Raw genomic sequence first — 23,312 nt, forward strand, 5'->3', positions numbered from 1 at the left:
TTTTGAGTCTCAAATAAATCTTAGATGGAATGAATCCATTTGTCAAAAATTGAATAATAATGCGCTGTGCAACACTACTGTGTACCTCCTGCTCTGACATGTTGATTACAACTCACAGGAAGGGGGGGAAAGAGCAGCTAGCACTACTAACGACAAGTTCATATTATGTGTGTGTTTGTTCAATGAGTCACGTCTACCTTGCACTATTTATAAGAACAAAGCATGAAAATTCCTCTTTATAACTGAACACCCCTCATATTAATCCTATTTACAATATTAAAACTTTTGTGTCAGAAATAAAGCTACAGTATATACAATTGTTAATTTATGAATCACAGGGAAATCTACTCATGGCAAACTACACTGAATGGCAACAAATTCTAAAGATAGAGCTGGGTGATAAGATGATAAAGATACAGTACATCTGGAAAGTATTCACAGCGCATCACTTTTTCCACATTTTGTTATGTTACAGCCTTATTCCAAAATGGATTAAATTCATTTTTTTCCTCAGAATGCTACACACAACACCCCATAATGACAACGTGAAAAACATTTACTTGAGATTTTTGCAAATTTATTAAAAATAAAAAAATTGAGAAAGCACATGTACATAAGTATTCACAGCCTTTGCCATGAAGCTCAAATTGAGCTCAGGTGCATCCTGTTTCCCCTGATCATCCTTGAGATGTTTCTGCAGCTTGATTGGAGTCCACCTGTGGTAAATTCAGTTGACTGGACATGATTTGGAAAGGCACTGTCTATATAAGGTCCCACAGTTGACAGTTCATATCAGAGCACAAACCAAGCATGAAGTCAAAGGAATTGTCTGTAGACCTCAGAGACAGGATTGTCTCGAGACACTAATCTGGGGAAGGTTACAGAAAAATTTCTGCTGCTTTGAAGGTCCCAATGATCACAGTGGCCTCCATCATCCGTAAGTGGAAGAAGTTCGAAACCACCAGGACTCTTCCTAGAGGTGGCCGGCCATCTAAACTGAATGATCGGGGTAGAAGGGCCTTAGTCAGGGAGGTGACCAAGAACCCAATGGTCACTCTGTCAGAGCTCCAGAGGTCCTCTGTGGAGAGAGGAGAACCTTCCAGAAGGACAACCATCTCTGCAGCAATCCACCAATTAGGCCTGTATGATACAGTGGCCAGACGGAAGCCACTCCTTAGTAAAAGGCACATGGCAGCCCACCTGGAGTTTGCCAAAAGGCACCTGCAGGACTCTCAGACCATGAGAAAGAAAATTCTCTGGTCTGATGAGACAAAGATTGAACTCTTTGGTGTGAATGCCAGGCGTCACGTTTGGGGGAAACCTGGCACCATCCCTACAGTGAAGCATGGTGGTGGCAGCATCATGCTGTGGGGATGTTTTTCAGCGGCAGGAACTGGGAGACTAGTCAGGATAAAGGGAAAGATGACTGCAGCAATGTACAGAGACATCCTGGATGAAAACCTGCTCCAGAGCGCTCTTGACCTCAGACTGGGGTGACGGTTCATCTTTCAGCAGGACAACGACCCTAAGCACACAGCCAAGATATCAAAGGAGTGGCTTCAGGACAACTCTGTGAATGTCCTTGAGTGGCCCAGCCAGAGCCCAGACTTGAATCTGATTGAACATCTCTGGAGAGATCTTAAAATGGCTGTGCACCGACGCTTCCCATCCAACCTCATGGAGCTTGAGAGGTGCTGCAAAGAGGAATGGGCAAAACTGGCCAAGGATAGGTGTGCCAAGCTTGTGGCATCATATTCAAAAAGACTTGAGGCTGTAATTGCTGCCAAAGGTGCATCGACAAAGTATTGAGCAAAGGCTGTGAATACTTATGTACATGGGATTTCTTAGTTTTTTTTATTTTTAATAAATTTGTAAAAACCTCAAGTAAACTTTTTTCATGTTGTCATTTTGAGGTTTTGTGTGTAGAATTCTGAGGAAAATAATGAATTTAATCCATTTTGGAATAAGGCTGTAACATAACAAAATGTGGAAAAAGTGATGCGCTGTGAATACTTTCCGGATGCACTGTACATCGTGAAATAACTTTTCCTCAGTAGAAACGTAAGACATGTTCTATAGAAAGTCGATATAACTCATGCTATCCATGTTTTGACAGACAACACAAAAAAGCCAATGATAAGGAGAATAGCACCGCACCATACCAGTCATGTGGCTCGAATAGAGTTACACTTCAGCCAGACCTGGCTGCAGCATACGTGTTAATGTTTGAGTTGCATCAGCCACGCAAGTCAGGACATCAGGAGAGGAAGTGAAATAGAAGAGAAAATGTCGATAAAAAATGTTAATGAAAACTAACAAAAAAAACAACGTTACCGAAGAAGACAATGCAAAAGACACAGCCCAAGGCTTAAAAGATGAGGACATTGTTGAAAAGAAGGGTCAGAGAAATTCTGTAGTGTGGAGATGTTTTGGCTATTTAAAATCCAACAAGAAGAAGAGTAGCATGCACTGCAAGTTGTGTTGAAATCATGTTCCCACAAAGACATGTAATTCCACTAATCTTTTGTACCATCTGAAGCAGTGCCCTCCTTTAAAGCACGTATTATGTAAGAATTTACAGTCCCAGACTCAAGCAAGTGCTGAACTGATGGGGATTTATTGGGCCTTTCTTTTTTTTGCCTTGGAGCATAGGCCGAACACAATTAAGTGAATATGTCAATTTTGTTTGTTTTCCTTCATTTACATTTGAAAGGTGCTTGAATTTGTACTGAGGATATATACAGAGTGCTTTTTGTCTATTTATTTGTGGGTTTGTTTCCCAACCACTTAAAACACTTTGAGTCTATATAAAGGAAAGGATACAGTATAGAGGTAGTTTTTTGAAATTTTATTTTGTAATAATACCTACTTTATTTATTTGGAACTGACCAAAGAATTTACATTGTGTACTTTTGTAGAACTTGAAAGCTTTAAGATGTTAGTTTTAGATTTAAGATTTTAGAATTAAGATTTATTTTATTTGGAGTTGACTGACAATTATAGTGTGTTCCCCTATAAAACATGAAAGCTTTTGACTGGTAAGAATTGAGACTTTTTTATTTTGTATTACCTATTTTGTTTATTTGGAATTGACCAAATAATTTAATTGTGCATTTTGTTTGTGTTCTCATGTAAAACTTGAAGCTTTTGACTGGTCAGAATTAAGATTTTAGTTTATTATGTATACCTATTTTATGTATTTGAAAAACAGTTGTATGATGTTCTGCAGTAAATTTGTTATGTTCAATTTCTGATAGAAAATAAGTAATATTTAAACCAAAATGAACCTTATGATATCTTCACATCTCACTTAGGACTAAAAAGAAACCTATAATCTTGACGAAAATAGTGATTTGACTTGTATCGTGCTATATATCGATATCGACTGATAAAAAATTATCGTGATAAAATTTCCATATAGCCCAGTTCTACCTGAAGATAGCAGCAAAAGTAATTCCATCCATCCATCCATCCATTATCCAACCCGCTATATCCTAACTACAGGGTCACAGGGGTCTGCTGGACCCAGCCAACACAGGGCGCAAGGCAGGAAACAAACCCCGGGCAGAGCGCCAGCCCACCGCAGGGTGCACACACCAAGCACATGCAAACTCCATGCAGGGAGGATCCGGGAAGCGAACCCGTGCGCCACTGTGCCGCCCGCAAAAGCAATTCAAAAAGATTGTAGCAGTCCCTAGAATTAAGAAAACACTTAGCAAATTCAATTAGACATAGGCAAGTGCAAAGTGCTTCTGAAAGAACCTCTGATACGGATTTAAGGGTTTATCTTAAGGCAACATTCAGATCTCTAAGGAGTGTGCAAAAAAGCAATTAAAAAACAGATAAAATGTTAGATCATGTTTTAACAAATGTTGAATAATAATTTAAGGAGTGCTATGCTCTGACTCTCTGAAGAGCTAGTGAAGCTGCAGCTGTGTGCAGTGCTTGTCACCATATTAAAAAAAATATCAGCTGTAGAAGCTGTGCAGATGAGAAGAAACAAATGCATCCTTGAGTTAAGGGCATCTCCTACTGTGACAGGCTCAGTGATTTAAATCTTGTCAATCTTCAGCAGGGAAAGGTATTTAAGTGCCTAGGACCTATTCTACAGTAGCACAGGGAAATTTGAAAACACTTCTGTTTTTGTTCATTTTGGCCTTCCATTCTCACTAAACTATATTTTCAACCCTCAAATGAATCATTTCAAAAATGCTTTCCAAAGTGTGTAAATATGAAAAAGCTTTGTCTCACATAGCAGTATTAATTGAAAAAATGGAAATTTTTAGAATCACTGGCATATAATTGACATGTGATCAGTCACTGAATTCCCTTTTATCCTACGATCTCCTCTATACCACAGAGACTGTTCTTTCCTAAGTTCTTTGCATCAGTCAATAGGTTATTGTGTATTGAAACAGTCCAATACTCTGGTGGCGCAGTGGTGGTGCATCTTCCCTGTTTGGAGAGCACTTGGAGTAGTGAGAAGAGCTCTATATAAAATGTAAGGAATAATTATTATTATTATTTATTTTGTTAGGACTCCCAGTCTATATTTTCTAAAACTTTTTATACTCATTTATAACCTTTACAACAGCTGTACTGTATTCTCTGGGCTCTCACAGAAGTTGCTTTGTTCTTTCAGCTTTTCGATTTACTTCATGTTTGCTCGGTAATGAAACAACACTATTGGCTGATGAGTTGCACATAATAATAATAATTCTTTGCATTTATATAGCGCTTTTCTCACTACTCAAAGTGCTCAGCAATTGCAGGTTAAGGGCCTTGCTCAAGGGCCGAACAGAGCAGAGTCTCTTTTGGCATTTACAGGATTCAAACCGGCAACCTTCTGATTGCCAGTGCAGATCCCTAGCCTCAGAGCCACCACATGCCCAATAAGAAAGATTTATATATTTTTGCTGATTCACTGTGTGATAAACTTTTGGAAAACAATTTGAAAATGCTAGTGTAAGTGAAAAACTTTTAAAACTAAAAAAATGTATTTATGTTATCTGCGGTGGGCTGGTGCCCAGCCAAAGGTTTGTTTCCTGCCTTGCGCCCTGTGTTGGCTGGGATTGGCTCCAGCAGACCCCCGTGAGCCAGTATTAGGATATAGCGGGTTGGATTATGATTGACTGACTGACTGACTGTATTTATGTTATTGTGGACTGAGACGAAGGTGGGTATTCCAAAATCCCAAAGTCAACAATAATCCTGTTCGTCAATTGAACAGTGAGACACTTATTTAAGAATCCATCTTACTTACCGAAGGTTGTAAACCGGATATGGACGAAGGGTGCTGGGCGCACGCGCACTGCAGTGCATCGAGGCGTACACGTACTGCCGCACTGCAACGAGCCCGCCACAGAGAAAACACAAAAGGTTGTAAACCGGATATGGACACAGGGCGCTGGGCACAGGGCGCATCGAGGTGCACTCGCACTGCCGCACTGCAACGAGCCCGCCACAGAGAAAACAAAACCAAGAGGATTCAGCGCATATGTGAATCACATTACAGTATTACAGTATGGAATCCCCAGACGTCCAAACTACACGGTGTAAACCGGATATGGACGCAGGGCTGAACTTGCTGTGCTCCACTCTGCCAGCAGTCAGTGTCAGCAAAGGCAACGGGATCACGTCTCCACAAAACGAGACCGCTTTACTACAGATATGTGTATGTAATTAAATGACATTTCCCCAGATGCACCCACCCTCCATGATATGTCATCCATCCAGATATCGGACGGAACAGAAACTGATTGCTATTCTTGGATATAGGATTCGCTGGCAAATCGCGGGCTTACTAGTACTATTAGAAATTAGGGAATAGAGCATTTAAGATGAAATCTAGGATTAAAGAACAAACTAAAAACTCACATAGTTGATAAAGAAACCTTAAAAAATGGGATCTGGGTGACTTAACTATTGGCTAACCAGACAATTTTGATGCGCTGAATGGTTTCTTTTTATTTATTAATGGCCTTCCCTTCTATTTTGACAGGTAGGAATTTTTGCCCATCAGGGGCCTTTTTCCAAAATTTTATAAATCAGAGGAGCAAGTTTGGCTAATAAAGGAACAAGTCATCTGCCACAGCTAATCAGATACACAATTCATTGCTCTGTTGAAGTGTCACACCAACTTTTTTGTACAGAAAGTAATTTCTGAGACTTCTGAAAATCATTTCTTAAATTTCTACAAAAACAGTGAATGCAAAGCATTTTTATACAACACAAAAGCACAGATAGTAAGGAGGTAAGAGGTTATTCCCCTGTGCCTCCATACCTGGGAATGATGAGCAGTCATTATCTGACAGTGTTTATCTGGATTAGTAATATATTCACATTGATTTCTATTTATCTATCTTTACTGACTTTCCTGGTGACTTTATTTTGCTTTTGTCCATTTTAATACATTCTCAGTGCCTCTTTATTTCTAAGGAGACACCAAGCTGTCATCATGTTGCATGTTTTGCATTTGGAGCCTAAATAGTTAGAAAATAACATCTTTTTTTCACTGACTTTTATTTAGATTGATCTAAAACACACCAGTCACACCTTTTAGTTATTGGAAAATTAGTGTTTTTTTTTTTCTTCTTCATTGTCTAGTGTGGCCACCTCCAGAAATGGGCAGGAATGGGGACGTGCAGTGGGGGGTCCCCACTAATCTAAAATGCTTCACAAGTTGAGCTCTGAATTTAACATAATACAGTGGGGAAAGGCATTTGTTTACTTCTTTCTCAAAAAAGGGGCTGCGACTTTCATTGTTTTCTATTCAAATAATTTCATTGTGTTTATTCTGGATGATTAATCAATGAAAAATGCAAACATTTCATTCATGTTTTTGTTTTGTTTTGTTCCATTTTTGTGTGATAGTACTGTTTATAACTGAAGTTGCTGAAGATTTGAATTTGTGTTAAATGTTAAACAGTTCATGGAAGTCTGTATCTTACTAAGTTACATTCAAAAATACCAAAGATACGTACAGACAGCCTTCTGATCTGGATGCCATTTAGTGTATAAAATGGGATTTTTTATGTTATAATTATAATCCATTTCAACTCATGTGTTGTTTACCAATGCATTTAGCATGATGGATCATACATAATCATTTAATAGAAACTTGTTGCAAAGTATAGCTTTGCGTATGTCCTGAATCCTCAATATGTTAGTATAAAACCCTCCAGCTACTTGTTATGCTATACCTAAATATATATCTCACAATATTTATTGCACATCTAACCTTCAACTGCAAAGTTAATCATTCTTTATTTATAACTGTGACAGTTTAAACTATTTCACATTTTTTTCACTTCATTATGCAGAATTATTTCTTATACAATATTTCAATTGTTTGAATTTCTGCAGTTGCTGCATATCTAAATTGAATTAGAAAGTGTTAGGTATCTGAATGGAGCATATTACCTTTTTCACACTGAACAGTTTTTTTTAATCCTTCCTTCTCTATACTTTCTAATCTCCTTTGTTAGGCTATGGTTACTACCTCGCCATAGGTGGTGCAGTGGCACAGCATAACTGGTCACACATTAAGACTGTGCTTCAAGACCAGAAGTTTCAGTGTGAGTTGTTGGATTGTTCAGAAGATTTGGGGATGATCAGCATTCAAGGACCACAGAGGTAAGATTTACTAATAATAGAATGAAATGTATATTAGGGTGGCACGGTGGCGCAATGGATATCACTGCTGCTTCGCAGTTAGGAGACCTGGGTTCGCTTCCCGGGTCCTCCCTGCATGGAGTTTGCATGTTCTCCCCGTGTCTGCATGGGTTTCCTCCCACAGCCCAAAGACATGCAGGTTAGGTGCATTGGCGATCCTAAATTGTCCCTAGTGTGTGCTTGGTGTTTGTGTGTGTGTGTGCCCTGCAGTGGGCTGGCGTCCTGCCCCGGGTTTTTTCCTACCTTGCACCCTTATATTGGCTGGGATTGGCTGCAGCAGACTCCCGTGACCCTGTGTTGGGATATAGCGGGTTGGACAATGACTGACTGACTGATACTATTGGCTTGTTGCTGCCATCCAGCAGATATGTAGTGCTATTAATTTAATATTATTTCAGCTGATAATGGCAACTTTTAGTGAAGTTGACACATTTTTTTCTTTTCTAAATTTATATATATATAGAGAAAAGCCAAGCAAAATGACACCTTTTATTGGCTAACTAAAAAGATTACAATATGCAAGCTTTCGAGGAAACTGAGGCCCCTTCTTCAGGCAAGATGTAATCTTGCATATTGTAATCATTTTAGTTACCTAATAAAAGGTGTCATTTTGCTTGGCTTTTCTCTACATTCATAATGGGTAACACGGTACAACACTGTAGTACTATTATATATTGAAAATCTAGAATTTTGATAGCCTATGTAATTAGTTATGGTAGAAGTTAATTATAAATAACTGCATTTTTGTAAAAATTGGTGCAGTGGTTTTTATATGACGCTTCAAAAGACAGACAGAAATTAAATTTTATATATATAGATTCCATAAAATTACATTTCTGAAATATCCCAATTTTGTTTTATTTTATTTAGTTTCAAAATATATGCATTACAATAAGAGTTATAGCCAAGCAATCAGACCCATGATGCTATACAAATCATGGTACAATGTGCTGTGTAAAACACAGTCCAATAAAAAATGTTAAATTAGAGTTCTAATATGCAATATTTTTTTTTAATCCCTTTTCTAATATCTTTCTAAATCTACAGTAAATTAGTGTGTATCTATTTCCATAATAAAAAGATGAGATCATTTTGTTTTTTTTTTTTCCTTTTTAATTTTAATTTTAATTTTAATCGCCTGGCCGCTAGCCACTCTGTTTGCTATATCCTAACTATTGTATATTTACCATAAATAATAAACATTTATGTTAATACTCCCCAAAGTTGTGAATTGGCTGCGTGATAAAGTAGGAATATTAATTTTAATAGAAAATCCTTCATTTTATTTTTACTGTTATTTTAAATTTGTTTTTTCATATCCAACAGTCATTTTTTGTACTGCTGTTTAATACAGATTGCAAGCAACATCAACAACTAAATGATTTTGATATTTGCAGATCTGACTAACTTATAATGAATAGCGATCCATTCTTAATGACCAAGGAGAAGCCACACCTTGTCCCATCGGCAATGGAGGTAGGGAAGAAATCAGCCATGAATGGGGCAGCAGCCGCTCCACCGTACAGCACACTCACGTACCTAAAGATCCGTTAATTAAAGTGGCCAATTAACATAACACACATTTCAGGGCTATGGAAGTAAACCATTCTATACGGAGAAAAACCGAAGCAAAACAGAAGAATGTGCAATTATACAATGTATTTTCCCCTTCAATTTACAATATATAAAATTATCTATAACAAAAATTATACTTAATTCCATATTGCACTAAAATTTTAAATTCCTTTCATTTTTTTATTTGCGGGTTTCATATTTATGTTCAAAATGTGACACCACCACAGGGTGGCACTCACTGGGCACGTTTTTATTTTACTAGACATGCAGTTTTCCATAGGTCAGAGGTTATCAGCTCCAGATAGATTGCATGAAGAGATCTCATTCTGTTATTTCTTACCATTAGGTGTTTGGAAATCTACTCTATATAGTTTTGTGATTTAATTAACTTTCCTTTTGGTAAAAGTGTGCTTGCATCATACTGTAGGGTTGCTTGAATTTGGTTATAATTCATGTCCTTTTTTTTTTTTTTTTTTTTTTTTAACCAAGCTAACTCAGAGACAATGGAGAGAAAACAACATATGCAGTTTACTAAACCATTCTCTGTATTAAGTTTGTATTACGTTGATTCAGCATTCACATCAACAAAGAATATTTCTACAGTATATTCCTCATTGCTGCAATTTTATTTTTGTAAAGAGCAGTGGCATGGGGAATATCACATATGTTTGCAATTCCCCTTACATTTATATTAAAGTACAGTTTTACCACTTAATTGCTACATTTCCATTTCTGGATGTTCCAAATTTGAGCTTTTATTTATTTATTTTAAATTTTCACCTAAGACATTCAGATTTGGATGCTCGCTGTAACTATTTTATCACAGTTTTATTAACTTTTTGATTGGAATTAGACACACTCTGGATAGTACTTGGTTCAAGGTCAGTCTGATTTCTAAATAAACAGCCTGCAAGATTTACTGCCATGATGCTTACTACAGTAAAAAGGATAGTTGATATTAGGCAGAGTGTTTATTCGCTGTAAAACTACTTTTTTTCTTAGTAACAGCAAAACATTATTTTCCAAGAATATATTAAACTAGTGAAGTAATTGAGAATTTTTTCTTGATTATTTCGGAAATAACTGAAAATGAAAATGCAACTGTATCATGTAAACTGAACATTGTTAATTATGCAAATATAAATTTTGTCATTTGTTTAAGTAGCCAGTAGTCATTTATCATTGGCCTATTTATCCAAGAGCCTTCTTATTGTAGTTATAAAGGTTGAACAGCTGCCCCTTGGGGAAAAGTTCAGGTACCTCAGACTTGCTCAAAAATGACGGTTGAGGTGATTTTAAAGTTCACCAAATTAATTTGTGCAATGACGGTGGGTTTACAAATAATGGACCAGCTAAGCCCTTTGACAAAGCTTTTAAATTGCTGGTCAGCCTTCCTTTCCATCCACACCCCTGTTCCATTTGGATAGTGATCGAAATCATGAGATTGTGAGAATAAGCAGTGAAAGTGAGGTGCCTGCACAGGACTGCTGTACTCATGCTGTATGACAGAGTGAGGAGCTGATCAGCCTGGGAGTAGAACCTCTGCTTCTCTGGATTGAGAGGACCCACTGGAGGTGGCTTGGCCATGAAATTATAATTCTTCCTGGGCACGTCAAACATGCTAAGCATAGCCCATTAGGAGATGTCCCAGGAAATGGTATAGAGTGGTTATGTCTCTTGACTGCCCTGAGAGGTTCTGGGAATTCATCAGGACAAATAGGAAGATTTTAATTAGTAAAGTTTGGCCTAGTCTGTCCTGCTTGGCCTGACTAGGATTGGCCTCAGCCATCCCCTGGAAAAGCAGGTAGAAAGTATAGTTTTAATGGTTGGGGCTGTAGTTTAAGACTTATGAATTGTCAGTCAGTCAGTCAGTCATTTTCCAACCCGCTATATCCTAGCACAGGGGTCACGGGGGTCTGCTGGAGCCAATTCCAGCCAACACAGGGCACAAGGCAGGAACAAACTCCGGGCAGGGTGCCAGCCCACCGCAGTTTATGAATTGTTAATTATGTAAAAGGATTTTGCAGTTCTTTAAATTGTTAATTTCATTTATATGATGCCATAACTGGGATGGATTATTTTTGCATTGGAATCTTGTCATTAATAGATTGACGACTAACAAAGAAGCACAAATGTAATGTTGCTAGTTTGCTATCTACAGTAATTCATGCAGATTTTTTCAGATTTTTCTCTTATCAAGCTTTCATCATATCCAAGTACCATATTCTCTTTAAGTGTCTAAATAATTATATTAATTATAATTTTGAATCCTGTCCATTTTGCTTTGTTTGTTGCTGTAGTTGAAATAATGAAATCTGAGTACTGTGAACATCTTTCTTTTCCCATATTGTTAGTAACATCAAAACCTAAGCAGAGGAACCTGTTGAAAACCTTCTGCAATTGCAAAATCATGTATATGACCGTACATTTAATGTGTATTGTGTTGCATTACTAAATACTTTACTAATTTAAGAGCCCTTTGAGTATCTTTTCTTCTGCTTCTTTCGGCTGATCCCGTTAGGGGTTGCCACAGTTGTTCATCATCTTCCATATCTTTCTGTCCTCTGCTTCTTGTTTTGTCACACCCATCACCTGCATGTCCTCTCTCATCACATCCATAAACCTTCTCTTAGGCCTTCCTCTTATCCTCTTGCCTGGCAGCTCTATCCTTAGCATCTTTCTCCCAATATACTCAGCATCTCTCCTCTGCACATGTCCAAACCAATACGATCTCGCCTCTCTGTCTCCCAACCGTCCAACTTGAGCCGACCCTCTAACGTCCTCATTTCTAATCCTGTCCATCCTCTTCACACCCATTTCACTGTCCTCCCTCTCATTTACACACATGTATTCTGTATTGTTCCTACTGACCTTCATTCCTCTCCTCTCCAGAGCATATCTGTACCTCTCCAGGGTCTCCTCAACGTGCTCCCTACTATCGCTACAGATCACAATGTCATCAGCAAACATCATAGTCCATGGGGACTCCTGTCTAATCTCGTCTGTCAACCTGTCCATCACCATTGCAAATAAGAAAGGGCTCAGAGCCGATCCCTGATGTAATCCCACCTCCACCTTGAATGCATCTGTCACTCCTACCGCAGACCTCACCACTGTCACTCTTCCCTCGTACATATCCTGTACAACTCTTACATACTTCTCTGCCACTCCCGACTCATACAATACCACAACTCCTCTCGATGCACCCTGTCATATGCTTTCTCCAGGTCCACAGAGACGCATATAATGCAACTCCTTCTGGCCTTCTCTAAACTTCTCCATCAACACCCTCAGAGGAAACAACTTTTCTGTGGTACTCTTTCTTGGCATGACACCATACTGCTGCTCACTAATCATCACCTCACTTCTTAACCTAGCTTCCTTTGAGTATCTTATGTTAGTTCAATAATTGTTCACTCCGTTTTTTTTCAACCCACTTATCCCAATTCAAGATCAAGATTTATGTGTCTATATGGCATCATCAGACCCAAACCAGGAAGCAGCTCTGGTGAGTCTCCACTTCATTTCAGTTCATTGCACAGTTACGCACTCATCTAACGCTTGGACTCACCAATTAACCTAAAAGACCTCATAAAAGTGGGAAAAAAACACACAAACTTCAAACCACTATACATATATCACTCTAATTCTTCTCATTTCTTCAGTATCAAGACAAATGTTTAAAATTTGAAGCAAAATAAAATGTGCTTCAGTATATAATATCTATCAGTTCGGTATAAGAGTATTCTTTTAAATTTATCATAAGTAGTTATCAGCATGCAGATGAATTCATAGTCTCAAGTTAATTCCATACTCTATACAACAAAAAACAAAACTGACTAGCAGGCAATCGGAAGGTTGTCGGTTCGAATCCCGTAAATGCCAATAGGGACTTTGCTCTGTTGGGCCCTTGAGCAAGGCCCTTAACCTGCAATTGCTGAGCGCTTTGAGTAGTGAGAAAAAAAAAGCACTATATAAATGCAAAGAATTATTATTAATTATTAATTCATTCATTCATTCATTAAGACATACAAAGAAGAAGCTTTTTGCTACATATTCAATTCCCAGCCACACTTTTAATTAACTAAATGAGTAACCAGAATTGAAATGAAAATAAGATGTTAGGTGGTTATCTAGAAAGCCCCAAATGCAGTTACTAACATTTTCTTTGTCCAGCATGATGTCTTGTTGAAACATTGCTGGTAACCTCAACTTTTTATTCCAGTTGTGAATGCACTGGAGCAGCTTGGTTGGACACAGATTTCTTCCACTTGCTTTTTCAGTTCTATCCATCTATCTTCTTTCTATTGTCAGTGGCTTCAGTGGATTGTGCAGAAGCACAAAGACATTGTTAAAAATCGACCAGGAAATGTTTACATTTATTAAAAACTGAAAGAAAAATTGTTCTCTAGAATACCAAAATATTATTATAAAAATGAAAATCCCAAGGGCTAAGCCAAAAACGTGTTATGCTTGGCATCATCATTTAATTTGTATTTAATTTACTGTGGCCTTATATGTCCATATTTGTGTCACCTCAGATTGTTCATTTCTATTATTGTTATTGTCTATCATGTGTTATTTAAATGTTGAAGTTTATTATTGTTATGATATGGCATTTTGTTTTGGTTATTCTTCCAAGTGGATCCTGAAAACCATGAGGACTGACTGAGATAATGTACGTTGGGTAGAATGCCCGGTGTATAAATAAATGTTGTTGTTGTTGTTGTTGTTGTGGCCTTGGAACCCCTGCAGATTTTGGTTTTTTTTTTTTCTCCAGCCCTCTGGAGTTTGTTTGTTTTGTTTGTTTTTTCTGTCCTCCTGGCCATCGGACCTTACTTTATTCTTTGTTACTTAGTATTACCTAATCTTATTTTTAGATTTTTATTTTGTATAAACTTTTCTCTCTTCATCTTGTAGTGAGAAGTAAAGCACAATGGCAACCTTTATTGGCTAACTAAAAAGATTACAATATGCAAGCTTTCAAGGCAACTCAGGCCCTTTTCAGGCAAGATGTTATTTAGTTAGTTAGTTAGTTAGTTAGTTAGTTAGTTAGTTAGTTAGTTAGTTAGTTAGTTAGTTAGTTAGTTAATTAGTTAGTTAGTTAGTTAGTTAGCCAATAAACTGTGTCATTTTGCTTGACTTCTCACTACATTCATAATGGTTAACACAGCACAACATCCTAGTACTACTCTCTTCATCTTGTAAAGCTACATCATTTGTATGAAAATGTGCTATAGAAATAAATGTTGTTGTTGTACTGCCATTTAGTATTATAGCATGCCTGTTATTATGCCAATCCATCACATAATACTCCAATTAACTAACCAATTTTCTAATAACTGGTTGATAAGATAATTAAAAACAATATGTTCTAGATAATAATTCTTTACAATACTTTAAGACCTGAGTATAATTTAGACACATTTTTCATTATAGTTATCATAATTTTGCAGTGGCATTACATGATATATCATTTTAAGGTATTGTATATGCCTAAGGAAAATTCTTGCATCTGTTTATTCAGCAGTTAACCATGTATCAGAAAGTTTAACTTACAATTACTGTACACTTCTCTGTTGATCTCATTACACATAAACAACAATGTGTGAAATAGGTACAGTATTTCATTTTTGAGCAAACGTTTATTTTCCTCCTCAAGTCAAACCAGACCTTAAATGAAAATGGATTGATGATGTCAGATTACTGTTTTTTTCTTATTTCTTAAATAGACTACAAAGTACAATACACAACATATTCAGTCTACGTTGTATTTGTCCAACTGTTCCAGAAATAAAAAAACATTCAACTTTATGTCAATGGATCATATGTGTAAGCTTGTTTAAGAAAGATTTATGCAGGTGTTTGTTTAGCAGAAAAACAAACATTTTCAATATGGTGAAGCTTTATATCATTTATGTATTTGACCTCATATCAGGCCATCTTTTTGCTACTGACACTAGACCTTGAATTTCTATTGCTTTGGAAAGACAAGTATGGAAGAACTTTTTAATGTACAATTCACTGTGACATGGTTTGAAGGCACAGTAAGGAGATCAGGGTCCATATCCCTGTGTCTGCGTGAGCTTCCTCTGGGTTTTCCGGTTTCTTCCCACAGACCAGCATGCAGGTTAGGTAGAGTGGCTTCACTAAGCTGTCCCTAGAGTGGTTGTGGTAGTGGTGTGTGTGTGTAGGTGAGCTTACCCTGCAATGGACTAGCGCTGTGTCTAGGGGTTATTCCTGCCTTTCGCCCTATGCTTGCCAGGTTAGCCTCCAGCCCCACCCCATGCCACCCTGCTCAGGATTAATATTAAACAGGTTAGAAAAGGACACAACACGTTTTGAATTCATTGATATATTAATTTTGAAACCCTGATGTGACAGAGAGTATATAAAAAGTTTAGAACCAGCATATCTTTGTATTAGTTGTGGCAGACTATTGTAATGCTTTGGAGAATTATTTACTGCACAGTTTTACGTCTTGAAAGAGTAAGTGTGGAAATTCCGGGATCATTAAAACTTCAGGCTTTAATGCTTTAAAAAGCAATGCGTACTTTCACCACCATGGAAGACCAAACAGACATTTTGGAAAAAGTTTCTGTTTAACAGCAAATTTTTACCACTGCATATCAAGACTGGAACAGGTAACTAAAGGAAAAGGATGAGTATAATGGAAAAGTCAATTAGAAAGAATAATGAAGACAGTATTAATCAAACATTGACTTCCAGAGATGAAAGAAAATACTGAAGAGGAGATAAGGGTATGGAAAAGTATGTTAAGACCAGGGAGACTTTCTGCAGTTTTGAGGCTATGGATCTGCACTGGTAATCAGAAGGTTGCCGGTTCAAATCCTGCAAAATGGCAAAAAGAGACTCTGCTCTGTTGGGCCCTTGAGCAAGGCCCTTAACCTGCAATTGCTGAGCGCTTTGTGTAGTGAGAAAAGCGCTATATAAATGCAAAGAGTTATTATTATTATTTGTAAAGATATGTTGTGCTAATTTGAAAAAAGGCAGTCTAGGATTTTATGGATATATTTATTTGTGTTATAATACAATAGTCTAATATTGTAATGTGTTTGTTCTGGCAACCTCATACCTGATTGTAGCTGTGTTTCATCTTTGTTGCTTTTGATTGAGTATTTTTATTGATAATTACAACCCTTTTTATACAGTTTCTCTTGAGATTGGTCAGAAAGCTTTCTGCAGTTAGCTGCTTGGAAGTGTATTCTTCTTTGCATGTTTATGCGCAGATATCTGTACGCATTTCCAAACTGCATGCCAGGTGAGGTGTAATCATACTCACATCCCTTCATATTCATCTTAAAAATGAATTGCCTAATTCAAGCGAAAACATCTGCATTGCTGTCATTTCACTTCAAGCTGTCATCGTTGAACACTCATTGCACTTTGCACTTTAGGTATCTAGTTTAATTCAGTGGATTGTTTAATTATTGAATACAAACTTGAGGACATTTAAAATTAATGGCTTTCTATCTGTAATCTCTTAAAGTTTCAATGACTTGGGAAAGATTAAATTGCCTGTTTACTTATTTACTACTTTTTCTTTTCTGGATGTACATTATTTCTGCTTTTTGTTTTGATTTGAGTGAAAAATCTTTTCACAGTTGTGTTAAGCTATTCTCTTGGTGCTTTATGGTAATGTTATTCAATGAAGATTACTTGTGCATATACAGTATACAAGACATGACATTCTGAAACCATCCTCATTCAATTCGGGGTTGCAAGAAACCAATTCCAGTCTAGACCAGGGGTGGGCAGATTCCGTCCTGGAGGGCCGCAGTGGCTGCAGGTTTTTGCTCCAACCCACTTGCTTAATAAGAAGCACTTATTGCTCTAGAAACACTTCAGATTCACTTTAGTTGTCTCGCTCGTTAAGATTTTGAACCCTTATTACTTATTTTAGTCTTAAACAGCTGTATTCTTGGTTTTTAATTGCTCCTAATTAGCAATACCATGCAAATGACAAAAGAGACCAGCATTTCTCCATTTAGCTTGTTTTCATTTACACCTGTGTGTATTTATCACACACTATTGGGTTTAATTAAATACTTGGAAGGAAAGTGAAGAGAAAAAAGTGAAGCACTGAGAACTACTCATCTGTTTTAGACTTCAAATCATTTGGATGATATCCTTAGAAAGGAAAATAAATCTAGGATATGAGAATGACCTGACATGGCAGAGTTAAAGTGCTAGCAAGCCATGCAATTAAATAATTGACAAGGATTGGTTTTTAATTAAGCAACTGGGTTGGAACAAAAACCTGCACCCACTGCGGCCCTCCAGGACTGAATCTGCCCACCCCTGGGGCCTCATGTATAAACGGTGCGTACGCACAGAAATGTTGCGTACGAACCTTTCCACACTCAAATCGCGATGTATAAAACCTAAACTTGGCGTAAAGCCACGCACATTTCCACGGTAACTCATTCCTTGGCGTACGCAATTTATCCGCCCGGTTTTGCAGACTGGCGGCACCCAGTGTCAAAGCAGTGCTCCTGTTCCTGTGTGATCACCCTTTCATTCTTAAATCCACATTCCTGGCGTGGCTTTATAAATACACTGAAATTAACTGCATATTGTTTATTAGTGTAATGCATCTGATTGTAATTAACCTGTAGCAATATAATGGTCCAGGGAATAGCCATAGTATTCCAAATACCATAACTGCTTTAGCGTTGTAACTCTCACTGCATGTTCTTTCAGCTGATCCCGTTAAGGGTTGCCACAGCAGATCATCTTTTTCCACATTACTCTCACTGCACCACTCGGAGTATTTATATCACTGTATCTGAGTGGGGAATCACAGCAGCAGCTGATTGGAAAGAGAATTATCGGTACACAGCATGAAGCAGATGCTGCCTGAGCCATAGCAAACGCTTTAGTCCCTGTACGGACTTCGCGGTTTAGAAACAGTTTCATCCCAAGAACTCTAAACGCACTAAATCAGTCCATCAAGTGCTCCTTGTAGAACTGTTTACTTAGAAGTACAATCACCTCACTGTAAACTATCACTACAGTTATAATATTGCACAACCTGCGCCACTTTATAAAGCGCGTATTTACATGTGATGACGGTATTCATTTCTAAGACGAAATGCAGCAAAACATGTTGATTATATTATACAGATAAAACTTTAACTTCATTTAAATAATCTGTATTGTTTATAATTAAACATGTGAGGACACGGTGCCGCAGCGCTAGCTAGTTCAGGGATAGCACCTGCCTTGCGCTGTATTCTTGCTGGTGCTGACGCGACACTGGAAGGATAGACGGATATAATAATTAAACACGTACTACTAAGATATTTCAATGTTCCTTAAAAGTTTTGAAGAATCGAAGTTCTAAGCTTACAGATGGCTTCACGTCTATTACATAGCTTATTGTGTGGCGATTGAGTTTTTGGAGAAAGAAAAGTAAGGACAGGAATTGGAGGTTAGTACGTTTGAAAGAGACAGGACTGCTGTGATAAATTATTTCATTGAAGGTCGCGCATGGCGCAGCAAGCCTCTTGCGTGAGACATGAACAAGCACTGCGCCACCATGTTCCCATGTTTAATAACATGCTTTCATTCGTATCATCATGAAAAAGATATCATGTATACATCTCAGTATTTTAATTATTCAGAGAGCTGTAATATCACGAATGTAATGGATTATGTGTCCTGTCGGAGAAAGAGAAAGCCCGTTTAAAAAGCAGGTAGTGATTCATACACATAGAGCACATAGAAGATCAAATACAGAACAAAGCATTTAACATGCCACTTTAGTTACAATGGGATTTGAGAAACTAGTAAATTAAACGATTTTAAGATGAAGTTTATGATGTTCTACTTTAATGGCAAAATAAACTACGTGATTAAAGTGGAAATTTCGAGATTAAAGTTGACATTTCGTGCTTTTTTCCCCACTGTGTGCCTTTTTTTTTGTCTGTACCCTAATAAGCTTTCATATGACACTCAGACGGTGGGCTACGACTCGCTTTTTCACGGCGACTTTGATATGTGATTTCTTTTTTATTTCGGGCACTGTGCGACTTTGTGAAGTTGAGCCTTCGAGTTTCTCCGACACTCTGTCACTCGATCAGCTTCCTTTTATTGATTATACCACTGCTTAAACCAACAAATAGTACGTTTTTCCTTTGCATCCACTTGGTATTCGCTGAAATTCTTATATTTTCTCCTGTGCTTTTCCCATTGTCTTTTCACAGAAGGCTATTTATATTGATTTGCATATTCAAAGAGGCGTAATTCTGGGAGGAGTTGGGGCGGGACAGAAGGCGCGTGCACGTGCGTTACTTTTCACGCAAATCGGGATTTATGTAGTAGAAGAACGTGAAAGTATTTTTCTGTGCGTACACACAATCCCGCTTTTGTGCTTACGCCATGTTATAGTGTGAGTTCTACGCACGGCGTTATACATGAGGCCCCTGGTCTAGACCATAATGGGCGCAAGGCAGGAACCAATGGTGAACAATAAACCTAACATGCCATTGATAGGGATTTGAGAGGAAAATCAATGTAAGCAAAGATTAAATAAGCACAAAGACACATGAATGACTTGTGAAGTCTAAAGACAGCAGTCGTGTCAGGAATTTAACCCAGGAAACTTCATCAATGAGGTAGCATTACTTACCATTGAGGGATTGTGGCAAAAGGCTTTCAAATCCCACAACCTGCTCAATATGTTTTACTAATCCAAATTAAATATTAAATCCAGCATTATGTGGTTGCAGATTTTAAGGCATTCAAAATTTTTAAAATGCATTTTTCCTGAAACATCTGTAAGTCTGGAGTCTCGTCTTCTAGTCACTTGTTTTGTCAACCAACAGATTGGCAGAGAAAACCTAATATTTCATACAAAAAATTGTTGCCAGTTCAGAAAATGTCTAAATAACTTAAACTAAATAATGAAGTTCAGTTGATCTCGAACGTCCTGTGCTTTGCACATTTAGTTCTGGAAGCATAGCATACTGTTATACATCATGCCATATGTTTAAATATTAAAATTTCCTGAAAGAAATACTGTACATTAGTACTATAATTGTTTAGGCCACAAATTGTTATTGTGCCCAATGAAACGATAAGTACTGTAAAAGAGAAATCTTATGTGAATGACGCAGAGAATCATTCTGGGTATGAGGCTGTGGCCAACTAACACCTGGTGTCTGTTTTGTTTTTGTATATAATATTTATGAATATGGTGTATTTAGTTTTGGTAGCAGATGATTTAGAAACTCCTTCATTTAAAATCTGAATTGTTATAAGGTTAATTAAACATTATGCCACGGTAAAAATCTATACACTGCATGACACTTAAGGGCAAAGTTAAATATGGTAAGTGTAATATGTGATTACTATAGCCACTACCTGCACTTAATGATCCTGGTTCTTGGGTGCCCGCATCCTTGGCATTGCCTGTTTCCCGGGACAGTAATAGTCATGTGCAGAGAGGACAGAAACAAGACTGGTGCAAAGTGCTTAGTGCAGTTTATTCCACAGCAATCAAAAATGTTTCAGCATGTTCAAAAGTACAGTACAGTCTTTGATAAATAAATTCATCCATAAATAAATAATCCATAAAAACAAGTGGAAGATAAAATGAATAAATACAGTGCATCCAGAAAGTATTCACAGCGCATCACTTTTTCCACATTTTGTTATGTTACAGCCTTATTCCAAAATGGATTAAATTCATTTTTTTCCTCAGAATTCTACACACAACACCCCATAATGACAACGTGAAAAAAGTTTCTTTTAGGTTTTTGCAAATTTATTAAAATAAAAAAATTGAGAAAGCACATGTACATAAGTATTCACAGCCTTTGCCGCGAAGCTCAAAAATGAACTCAGGTGCATCCTGTTTGCCCTGATCATCCTTGAGATGTTTCTGCAGCTTAATTGGAGTCCACCTTTGGTAAATTCAGTGTGGTTGGACATGATTTGGAAAGGCACACACCTGTCTATATAAGGTCCCACAGTTGACAGTTCATGTCAAAGCACAAACCAAGCATGAAGTCAAAGGAATTGTCTGTAGACCTCCAAGACAGGATTGTCTCGAGGCACATATCTGGGGAAGGTTACAGAAAAATTTCTGCTGCTTTGAAGGTCCCAATGAGCACAGTGGCCTTCTTCATCCATAAGTGGAAGAAGTTTGAAACCACCAGGACTCTTCCTAGAGCTGGCCGGCCATCTAAACTGAGCGATCGGGGGAGAAGGGCCTTAGTCAGGGAGGTGACCAAGAACCCGATGGTCACTCTGTCAGAGCTCCAGAGGTCCTCTGTGTAGAGAGGAGAACCTTCCAGAAGGACAACCATCTCTGCAGCAATCCACCAATCAGGCCTGTATGGTACAGTGGCCAGACGGAAGCCACTCCTTAGTAAAAGGCACATGGCAGCCCGCCTGGAGTTTACCAAAAGGCACCTGAAGGACTCTCAGACCATGAGAAAGAAAATTCTCTGGTCTGATGAGACAAATTTTGAACTCTTTGGTGTGAATGCCAGGCGTCACATTTGGGGGAAACCTGGCACCATCCCTACAGTGAAGCATGGTGGTGGCAGCATCATGCTGTGGGGATGTTTTTCAGCGGCAGGAACTGGGAGACTAGTCAGGATAAAGGGAAAGATGACTGCAGCAATGTACAGAGACATCCTGGATGAAACCTGCTCCAGAGCGGTCTTGACCTCAGACTGGGGCGACGGTTCATCTTTCAGCAGGACAACGACCCTAAACACACAGCCAAGATATCAAAGGAGTGGCTTCATGACAACTCTGTGAATGTCCTTGAGTGGCCCAGCCAGAGCCCAGACTTGAATCTGATTGAACATCTCTGGAGAGATCTTAAAATGGCTGTGCACCAACGCTTCCCATCCAACCTGATGGAGCTTGAGAGGTGCTGCAAAGAGAAATGGGCGAAACTGGCCAAGGATAGGTGTGCCAAGCTTGTGGCATCATATTCAAAAGGATTTGAGGCTGTAATTGCTGCCAAAGGTGCATCGACAAAGTATTGAGCAAAGGCTATGAATACTTATGTATATGTGATTTCTTAGTTTTTTTATTTTTAATAAATTTGCAAAAACCTCAAGTAAACTTTTTTCACGTTGTCATTATGGGGTGTTGTGTGCAGAATTCTGACTGAAAAAAATGAATTTAATCCATTTTGGAATAAGGCTGTAACATAACAAAATGTGGAAAAAGTGATGCGCTGTGAATACTTTCTGGATGCACTGTAAATACGTTAGGAACCCACATTTAAAATCCGGTTGTCTCTCTGTCTTTCTGAACCCCAGTGCGTCCCACTTTCCTGTCTCCTCTGTTCACCCCTTTGGGCTGCTCAGCAGCTGAGATACCAGCAAGCACAGTCCTCCTTTAACAGCTTTCATCCCAGCCGTCTCAGCCAGTAACCCACCTAGACGCTCAAAGCTCGGCTCCGTCATCCCACCACCATCCCTCAGCACCTGTGAGATTAACCTTGAAGCCTTTATCCACTCCTGCTCCTTCCAGTGCTCTGTAGGATTGAGCCATCCCTAGACCACCGTTCCTCTCAAACTCTGTGAGGTCATGTGACTGCCTTGCCTCCAGTCCACTGCACTGGATCAATCTCTTGATTTTTCTCTGCTTTCACTTCAAACTTTCACCCTTGATTATCTACCATTTTATTGTATGATGAGAGGTCTGTGGCACAGAGCAGTTTTTAAATACATAATCGTGTCCCGGGAAATACAGGCTCTGATCGGGTGTGTGAGTGCACTTCACTCCAGGGTTGATTGGCAGATCAGTCAGGGGCCTCATTCTCACCTCGAATTAGGCAAAGCTCCATACCTGCTCCCAGTCAGGCCGAATGAAAAAGAACCTGCACAGCAGAGGAGGAAAGGAAAAAAAAAGAAACCAGAACCCAAAGACACAGAGGGTTAAAGGGAGGGAAAGAAGGGTAGGAATGGGATGGAGCCGGTGCAGCACAGAGGAGAAGATGGAAGGAGTGGACATGTCAGAATTGCTGTGAGTTAAGATAATAAAGATATAATCAAGAGATTTTGTGATTGGAG

The 23,312-nt window shown here is 38.3% G+C and overlaps 1 protein-coding gene across 1 annotated transcript in view; it reads left to right on the top strand.

Moving 5' to 3' along the window:
- Positions 1 to 23,312, top strand: part of sardh (sarcosine dehydrogenase) — a 278,779-nt gene that overhangs the window by 152,189 nt on the left and 103,278 nt on the right. The window contains exon 16 of the mRNA XM_051931764.1: positions 7,488 to 7,635. Within this exon, the coding sequence (XP_051787724.1) occupies positions 7,488 to 7,635 (148 nt within the window). The remainder of the gene's footprint in view (positions 1 to 7,487; positions 7,636 to 23,312) is intronic.

Source organism: Erpetoichthys calabaricus, chromosome 9 (genome assembly GCF_900747795.2).
Source record: "Erpetoichthys calabaricus chromosome 9, fErpCal1.3, whole genome shotgun sequence".
Lineage (NCBI taxonomy): Eukaryota > Metazoa > Chordata > Cladistia > Polypteriformes > Polypteridae > Erpetoichthys > Erpetoichthys calabaricus.